Genomic DNA, 9529 nt, shown 5'->3' on the forward strand with positions numbered 1-9529 from the left:
CATGGCCCATCCACTAAATGCCCCATAATTATGCCAACCCAAAAGGTCCCCAAAGATAGCCAAAAGCTGGAACGGGAATAGTGCAATGCTGTCCTTGTTAAGAAATATGGTCTAGATCTCTGTCCCCGGGACTGGCAAGTTTGGGGAGGAACTATGTTCATACCATTCTCTAAGAAAATGACTACTTACCTCTTTCTGAAGTTGTCTTGACACAATGATGTAATCTCCTCTAAACTGCTGCTTGTTTTTTTCTTGGCCCTTTATTACCTACACCCCCCCACCCCATATACATTTACCCCCATAAACTTGTGAGGATTAACTGGGGTGGTACATGGAATACATTCATTGAAAGAATGACAAAGTGAACTAATATATGCAAAAGTGTTTTATAAACTCTAAACTTCAATGCAAATGTGAGTTATAGCAAATGGTTAAGAATGGTGGTTCTTCTAGCCATGGCCAGTGTGGCTCAGTTTGTTGGGTGTCCTCCGCAAAGCTAAAGGTCACTGGATCAATTCCTGGTCAGGTCACATGCTTCAGTCCCCGGTCAGGACGAGTACAAGAGGCAAACAACGAATATTTCTCTCTCACACTGATGTTCCTCTCCCTCCCTCCCTCCCCTCCCCCTCTCCAAAAACAAATAAATTAAAAAAAAAATTTAAACAATGGTGGCTGTAGTGTCAAACTAGCAATGTGACTTGGATATATATTTTAACTGTTTGTGCCTCAAGTTTCCTCAGCCATAAAATGAGAGGATTCCATGGTATAATACAAGAAAACACTTAGAGAAATATCTGGCCCATAGGTGACTTGCTGAATATTAACTGTCACCATTAACATCCTACTACTACTAACTGGTGTGAATAGAGCTGAAAAACCACAGGCAAAAGGACTAACATAGAGAACACTAACTGACAAGGATGGACACAAATTTTCCGGAAGACATGAGCAAAGGGCTGTGAAGGTATATTCTGTTAAAGGTTTAGGGGCTGACAGAATGTACACTGAGGTCTCAACACTGAAAGGCCTGCTCCTAGCAATCTAATCACAGGGGATGAAGAGAAGCAGGTCTGACTCAGGCAAAAGTTGCTGCAGGGTATCTGACCTGTACGACACTCTGAGATTGTGTCATCTCCACCCAAACACACAGGCACAGGCCCACCTTCATGTGGGTGTCCACCCATCACCCCTTAGTACCAACAGAGTCCTTATAGCAAAGAATAACACACACTTTTTAACATTGAGTATCTTAAGCATTTATTACACAATCATTAGGTGTGCTCTACCAGCATATGGATATGTAGACCTCAACCACTCTGTGTCCCTGCCCACAGGGGCCTCATAGCCCGGTCCTGGGAGCACAGAGAAGGAGTCAGTACTTGTTGGGCAGGCCCTCGGATCTGAAGTGATTGGGGTCTTGCCGCTCTGGCCCCATCAGTGGGCTCTCTGAGTCCCCCACTCCGTGGCCGCTGTCTCCATACTTGAAAAGGTCTGTGACTCTCTGAGCCTGCTCTCTGGCATCGATGGAATGGAGGAGGGCAGGTAGGAGGTGAATCAGGGACCGATGAGAAACAGCCCACCTCCCCACTCACCCCTTTCCAAAGGGTCAGTGGCTGAGAGGAGCCAGGAAAGACCCTGCCCAGGTAGCAACGCAGCCCTGGCTGACCCCAGCTCTGGGTGGACAGCACTCCCGAGGAGAATAGGAATCACCCATTCCAGCTGCCTTGTTCTGGCTCCTTTAGCACCTCAGACTTCACAATGGGCCCAGAGGGACAGGGCAGTCAAGAGGAGGAGGGACCACATTCTTCACAGGAAACTCTTCCTGGCTTGGCCCCACCTGTCTCCCCAAGGCCACCAAGCTCTGCTCACCATCCCGCATCCCCAGGAGCCCTGTTACCTGATCACTTTAGCAGCCCAGGCACCTTCAGGGCCCCTCTGGGCAGCTTCAAAGTTCCCCCGGGCGTGGAAGTATTTATTTGCACCTATGTAATTGGCTTCTCTCAAGTCGGAGTAGGCTCTCCACATGTCTCCAGCCCCTGGGAAGGAAGGCACATGTGAGGTGGGGGTGATCACATCTGGGCAAATGAGGAATAAAACATTTTCTCCTATCGATTATATGATTTGAGCCTTTGACTAAGCCCTTGGAGATTAACTGCAATGAGATACATGTTTTTTTACCTTTGGTTCCTGGGTTAATGTTATGAGAATCACATGAGGTACACGTTTGATTCTGTTGACTCCATTCTAAGTTCTGTGGCTACTTTGTCTCTGGCTGTGTATGAGGCACACAGAGAAGAGGTGAGATGGTCTTTAAGGATGTTCGTTTGCACAAGGAACCTCCACCTGGGAGGATGCAGGGAACCCCTGACTGGGGGTGGGAACAAAGGGGATTCCGGGGGAGGCTCAGAAGCCCAGAGCTCCCAGCCAGTCAAGGGGAGACATTCACCCCACAGACGAGGACAGCACAGCCCATCCTGAGCACGTCTGTGTGTCTGAGCACACGTGGCACCTGGGCAGCTGCCAGAGTTCAATCCACACATAGTCAGAGTGAGTTCCCTCACAGACTTTGTAGAAATGGGGCAATAGATGCAGAACAAGCATCTATTGGTCAATGTCCTCCCCATAAAGTGGGGGAGTTTGGCTCCCTTCAGAGTGGTTGCACAGAAGCACTGAGAAAAGGCTCTGTAATGTCAAGAACATTGTAGGTGGACAATATGGTATTACTTTACTTCTCTGGACTTTAGGAAGAGGGGCAGCTAAAGGAAGTAAGAGAATCAAGATGAACAGGGAGTCATAGAATGAATTTGATCAAGCTACAATTAAATGGGAAAAAAATGTAATCACTTTTTAGACAAAGAAAACTCTAATGTAGAGTTAGAATCATGGTCTACATAATTAATTTCTCCATGAGATCACTGATCTTCATTTGACATGTCATTTTGTCATTAGAAAAGATAGTTTTGATGAGAGGTATGACATTCCTGCTGTACTTACACACTCTGATTTAAATAGATCCCTGTGGCCTGGACTTGCATAACAAGAATTTCCAAAATGTCTGGTGTATTTTACCACCAGGGGGCAGCATGTCAAAGACAGTGCTTCTCAAACTTCAGTGAGCACACAACCAACCTCGTGCTTAATAAAGGCAAGGTGTCGACGCTCAGCCCGGGACATTATGAGTCAGTGGACACACTTATCTGCCTTTCATAAAGCACCCCAGACCCCGTATGATTCTCGTGCAAGGGGTTCCAGAACAGCCTTTTGAAAAACACTGACCTAAGAGATGAAAAGATATTTTTAGCCGGGTCTCAGAATTTAGATGGAATTAACAGCAAACTCTCAAGACAATTACTCAGAGACAATAGTAGAAAAAAATGCAACATAATTCTGTGAATAAACAAAATTGTATTTCTTCACTATGGCTGGTGAGGTATATTTCTCTCTCCATTGGTTTCCGGGCCAGGTCGCAGCCCCAGCAGGAACATCAGCAGGTAGTTCATCGTGGCTTTCGTCGCAGGGAGGGGAGCTCTGTAGATTTGCCTGTCAAAGGCACCACCTCCCCACCATGAGCAGTTTGCTCAGATAAAGAACAGGTGTTCACAAATCCCTCACTCTTCCTCATGCAGCCTTGTCTGGGAGGCCGTGTGGTACCGTGGTTAATACCAAGGCCTGGGATCTCAAGGACCCAGACTAAATCCTGCCCTACCTGCTGACTTTATGAGGTCTCTCATTCTCTTTGCACCTCCATTTCTCTGTTAAGAGATAATGGCACCTACATTGCAGGACTGACAAATTAAAACAAGAGGAGGAATACAAGCTTACTGTACTCGAAAAACACTTGGAATGATACCTAGCTTAAAAGCTCCGTTAATATTTGTTGTATTAACGTTGGGGAATGTAACATACTCCCCACACCTTTGACACCCATTTCATGGCTGAGACCAAGAAATGAACTGTCCCTGATTGCCATTAGGGGGCAGTAGAGCACGATTTATATTCAGGGAGTCTCCTCTGAACTCCCCATCTCTTCATCACTCCTGCTGCAAGTTGGGGCACAAACTTTCAGTGCCCTCCAGCTCCAGGATCCCCACCAAAGAGTACACAGCTGGCCAGAAAATCCTAGGGAACACCTACCATGAAAGCACTGTTCTCTTTCTTCCTAGTGAGAGCGTGGCCTCTGCTCAGGTGAAACCTGGGTGCAGGTCTGATGGAGCCCCCTCAAAACCCATGCTGGGTCCTTACCTTGAGCAGCTTCCCTGAGGAACGTTCCCCACCCTTCGGTGCTGACACCCAGCACCAGGGAGCAGAAAATGATAACGGTGGAAAGCTTCATCCTGAGGAGAGAGTCAGGCAGACACAAGCAGCATGAGAGAGTTGTGTCTCTTTTTTGGTGATGCTGACCTATCCTAGCACTCCAAATGTAAATTCCACTCAATTTTATATTTCTATGTCAGTATCTTTGTCTGTCTATCCACCCATGCAGATGGATGGATTGTATTTCAGAGAATCCAGGTCTACATTTTCACCTGACTCATTAGAACTACAGTGATTTCCCTTACAGGAGAGTGCAACCTATATTCCCGTGACTTTCAAAGGCGTGCTGCAAGAATTTTTAAAACATGTACTACCTGACTATTTAGTCAGGGGCACTGACCTGTTTTCCTTAAAATTTAAAACTTAAAAAAAAAATGACAAAAACCAACACAATAGCCATCTGGTATGAATGAATCAAAATTACAACTAAATTTTTGTCAGGCCAACAAAAGAAATATTTTGGGTGTGCCATTGAACTTTAGTAATTAGTTCATGTGTACCGTGAGATGGACAAGGCTGGTAATCAGTACTATAAAATAATTTCCATGTTGGTCATCCCCTATCAGCCCTGAAGCCCACTGTGGCTCCCTCCCAGGCCAGATCGCTCAGGCCAAGGCCCGCTGGCCCAGCCTGCAGTTTTTGTCAATGTTCCCAACTCTTTCAGCAAAGGAACAAGGAGTCATTGACAGGAGGTTTTGCAAACGTGTTTTAAATGGTGTGGTTTGACAGGGGTCCATAAATAATGAATTTGTGTGTAAACCAAGCACACTTTTCTCAGAGAGGACCTGGATTTTGTCCCATAATTTAAAATGAAATCTGGGAAATTCGAGGATTGAGCAACAGCCCCTTTGCAACCAAGTTTAAAAAGCAGGCTGTTTGTGATGCTTCTCTCTTGGGACCCACGGCAGAGAACAATGAGACTCCAAGTCCCCCCATCCTAGAGAAAGCATCCCCAAAACAAGGTCAGATCTCTTGAGCACAATGCTGACGAGGAGGTGGCAATTCGGGCCTTCATAGCAACCACCTCCTCGTCCCACTCCACCTGTGGCCCAGGTAGATGGGCGTGAAGAGAAGAGTGGGGGAGAGGGCAGGATGTCAGTCTTGTGGGGAGTGCAGCATTTGTGGAGCTACGTGAATTCCTCAGATAGGTTTGGGTGCCAGGAAGAAAAGAAAAACTCCTTTTCAGTCCTGAGCTGGGTGCACACTGAGCTGCAAACACTGCCAGCCCATTGGGGTGCCCCTGTCAAAACAGGGGGGAGTATGGAGAGGGGATTCTGAAGAGATGGGTGCGGGACCCAGTGCCCATGCTGGTTGCTTCCACTCTAAGGATTTGTAGAGGATGAGCGGCCCATACCAGGGGTGTTTGAAGAGGGCGTGGTGGAATGTGGCTAGGAGTGATCGTGAGCTGTTTCCCATCTGTCTTCTTCACAGCCCTGGCAGACTTGTTGGGGGTGTACCTGTTCCTTGCTGAGGAGGTTCCCCATGTCTGAGGGGCTGGAGTGAAGCTGAGCACTACCTCAGAGCACCTCCACCACACTTTGCGATTGATAAAGGCCCCAGCTGATTATTTCCGTTCCATAATACAGTGTGAGTGAGAATCTGAATAGTTTAAATTGCGTATCATGTTTCATCACTCTAAGTCACACATTTCTTGTTATAAGTTTCTAATACGAGGACATGTCTTACATTCACTAATGACCAGGCAGCACTAATGAAATAATTATCCTTGCTTTAGGAAAACTTACGAAGTTGTTTAGGGTAGGCTTTCCTTTTTGTTTACATACACGAGAGTGATAAAGATAAAAATCTATGCCCAAGTAGATCCAAAACAGTTCTCTCAATAAGTGCAAAACAAAAATTCTAGACCCAGCTGGTGTACCTCAGTGGATTGATCCTGGCCTTCTGAACCAAAAGGTTGCTGGTTCGATTCCCAGTTGGGGCACATGCCTGGGTTGTAGGCCAGGTCCCTGCTAACGGGGGGTCCCCTGAGAGGCAACCATACACTGATATTTATCTCTCTCTCTTTTTCCTTCTCTTCCTCTCTCTAAAAATAAAATAAATGAAATCTTTTTTTAAAAAACTCTGAGAGTAAAAAACCATTATGCTTTAATTTAGTTGGCAGCATTTTTCTTTTCTATGTAAATAACGGTGTGTCTTTCAGTCCGTGGCATCTTAGACTCAGGAATACAGTGTGTCCTTTTTTCCCTCATCTAGTTGCATGGAGTGTTCTATGCTAACTCGCCCCTGTGATAGTCAGCACGGTGGAAATTCCAGCTATTTATTACTTCCTCCCAAGGCTTTTCATCATATACCGCGATGACTGACAGTTTAGTACACTCTGGGGTTCTAACGTTGTTTTTGTTTTTTTTTGTGTGAGAGGCATGCAAAGCACTTCTGGACAAAAAAGTATTTATATGATAAAATAAAATTATGTTATTTTGGTTGGTATCTTAGTAGATATTTTGCTTTGGATTTACATTGCCACTTTAAAGTGACCCCTTACCATGCTCTCAGAATCAAAAATTGTGTCGAGCACGCATGCAGTCTGCTACTCCCAAATTCTCCACCCAGATCTGCCAACTTCTGAGCTATATTTGTAGTTCATTCATTTCAACAAATATTCATTAAGCATATACTATATGTGAGGTGCTATGACAGGTACTGCAAATACAAGGCTGACATACAATAAGATAGGCAGGGCTTTCCCTTGGGTCTCCTGCTGACGTGCCCTAAAGACAGACCGCAAATGGGCCAACACATCGGAGTGAATGAGTGTCAGGGGCATCGCCTAGGACAGCAGCAAGCACAGCCGGGCTCCCGCAGGTCTCTCGTCCTCCCTCTCAAATGTGCTCATTCCCTGACCTTATTCTCGTTACCTTGTTTCCTTTCTCAGAGCAAGAGGCATTTCTGCTGGCTTTAGGGTTACCCATCCCCTGTGGGCTCAGTCCCACTGCCTCTTGCCTCCCCCTGAACCTGGGGTTATTCCCTCTTCTTTATCTTAATGTCTCCCCCTTCCTTAGCTCCTTCCTGCTCCTTATAACTAGATTGACCTATTATGAAAGAGAACCATTTTATTAGTAACTAATAAATTCATTCAATTATTCATCCATTCATTCACACAATAAGCATTTGTAGAGATCCCATTACATGCCAAGTACTGGCATGGTACTGGATATTTAAGGGTGAACAAAAAAGAAATGATTACCTCTCTCATTGATTTTACACTCCAGAGAGGTCGATGGACTTTTAAGACAATATGAACAAAAGTCAGAAGAATAACTGCCGTGGTCCAGCCGCAGCTAGGTCCAGGGTTTCCTGAAAGGTGGGTAAGGCGTCGGCGATGGGAGACAGATGACAACACGCCTCAGAGGACAGTGATGTTCTGTTCCGTTTATTGCAAGTACAAGCAAGTTTTTATACTTTCATTTTTAGCAGTGATTGACATTTGCAATTAGGTAAAGCAGAAAAAAATTAATACTAAGGCAACCAGGAAAAATACAAAAATTCCCATAGATTCAATTATATTAAACAAAGATTATTTTAACCAGGAGAGCCATAAATCAGACAATTAGAAATAGCTGTACGTACAGAGTTTGAATGTCTTATTGTTTATTAAAGTTCTCAGAATTTGTCATGGGGCAAAAGGATACACTAAATTGAATAAAGGTTATAGGAAATTTATTATAAGGCCTTTGTGATGTCTAACTTACCTATTTACCTTTTCTGTCTAAAATATTTCTCTATGTACCATGGACTCTGACTCCCTGGTAACTGTTTCTACATGCTTAATTTATAGTAGTTAACCAGCTTTTCTTATTTCTTTGCCTGTCTAATTCTATTTGATATATATTCCTATTCAAGGTAAAGGCAGGGCTGTTACTCCAACAACTTTTAGACACTCGGGGGCTATTTCATTAGAGGGGATTTTATTCTTTGGTCAAGAAATTATTTTATACAACTTCATTGGAATTATGCAAATCAATAAACCTGAGATACAGATATCTAACAATCCCACCACCTTTTAATCTCCAAAACCAACAGGTAAGGAGCGATAAACAGGAAATTCAGCTACAGTAAACTCCTTTTATTTCTTAGTTAATAAACACCAGGGAGGTCTGCTTCGAGCTAGCCTTTCCATGAAATTTAGACTATGATAAGGCACTTGGACTTCATCCTTATTGACCATTCTAATGCCACCCTCATTATATGCTCCTGTATAAGGCAATGGGGGATCTGGAACCCTCTGGAGACCATTGGCTCTTTTTGGGGGATACCATAATTTGCCAATAATTTAATATGCTACCCAGAGGTATCCCTGGGCTGTGGGCAAGGGCCTATATAGTTTTTTCTTGTTTTCTTGAAAGACTCTTTGTATCTATGGGTAAGGAACAGGCATGGGAAAGTCCGCCAATAATTCAACCTATTGTAACTGATTTATGAATTCTTTTATGGGAACAATCGGGGATAATTTCTTACTCAGGTTTATAAGCTCCTTGTTTAAAACAATTTGGGCATAATTCAATAGTCTAGGGAGAACTAGTTGTCCCTTCAGAATTTCCCTCAAAATCAATCATTGACTCTTTTCGAGCCTCTTTCTTCTCATGTCCTGTTCTTATGGGAATCAGGGTACAAAGTAAGACCATGATTAATATTAGCAAGGAAATTATTAAAAGCAATCCCCAGAAAAATTACCGCCCCCCTTTGTATGCCACGCTCTCTTCCAGGAAGATGGATTCCTTGAATGCCCTCTTTCCATGTTCAGACCTTGTCAAAAAACACGGTTGGAAGAGGGCGTGGCAAATAACCAAGAAACTGATGAAGTAATTCCACTCACAGAAATTGTTAAGAAAGAAAGAATACACAGGATAAGCCAGCCAGGGAGACCAGAGAAGGTGTCTCTTAAGAAAGATTGATTTAGGAAAGACTCACAAGGTGAGAAATCTCCCACAATGTCAAGAGCAAGCAGAAGAGCGTTCTGGGGAGAGGGAAGGCCATGTGCAAGGCCCCGTGGCTAAGAAGAGCTGGACTTGGAGGAGGGCTTTGAGAATGCGGAGCATGGGAAGAGGTGCCGTGAGATGACAATGAAGGGCTCCAAGGACAGATAACACTGTGCTGTGTAGGTCCAGATAAGGACTTGGACTTCATTGAACAGGAAACTGGAATCTGCTGAGTGATTTTAAGCAAGGATTTTAAGAGTTTCGATCTGATTATAACT

The 9529-nt window shown here is 44.4% G+C and overlaps 1 protein-coding gene across 1 annotated transcript; it reads right to left on the reverse strand.

The window, feature by feature from the left end:
* Window positions 1–1231: 1231 nt before the first annotated feature.
* On the reverse strand, window positions 1232–4348 carry LOC118496655 (serum amyloid A protein-like). Its single transcript, XM_036029118.1, has 3 exons — window positions 4243–4348; window positions 1898–2036; window positions 1232–1523 (listed from the first exon to the last, which is right to left on the reverse strand). Exons 1-3 carry the CDS (start codon window positions 4331–4333, stop codon window positions 1373–1375), a joined length of 381 nt encoding a protein of 126 aa, XP_035885011.1. The 5' UTR covers window positions 4334–4348; the 3' UTR covers window positions 1232–1372.
* Between the last annotated feature and the right edge of the window lie 5181 nt (window positions 4349–9529).

This window comes from Phyllostomus discolor, chromosome 6 (assembly GCF_004126475.2).
Source record: "Phyllostomus discolor isolate MPI-MPIP mPhyDis1 chromosome 6, mPhyDis1.pri.v3, whole genome shotgun sequence".
NCBI classification, from domain to species: Eukaryota; Metazoa; Chordata; class Mammalia; order Chiroptera; family Phyllostomidae; genus Phyllostomus; species Phyllostomus discolor.

Coding starts and splice junctions, on each gene's coding strand:
- LOC118496655 (XM_036029118.1), bottom strand. CDS start 4,333: ATGAAGCTTTCCACCGTTATCATTTTCTGCTCCCTGGTGCTGGGTGTC. Junction 2,037..4,242: donor CCTCAGGGAAGCTGCTCAAG/GTAAGGACCCAG, acceptor CTTCCTTCCCAG/GGGCTGGAGACATGTGGAGA. Junction 1,524..1,897: donor TGGGCTGCTAAAGTGATCAG/GTAACAGGGCTC, acceptor CCTCCATTCCAT/CGATGCCAGAGAGCAGGCTC.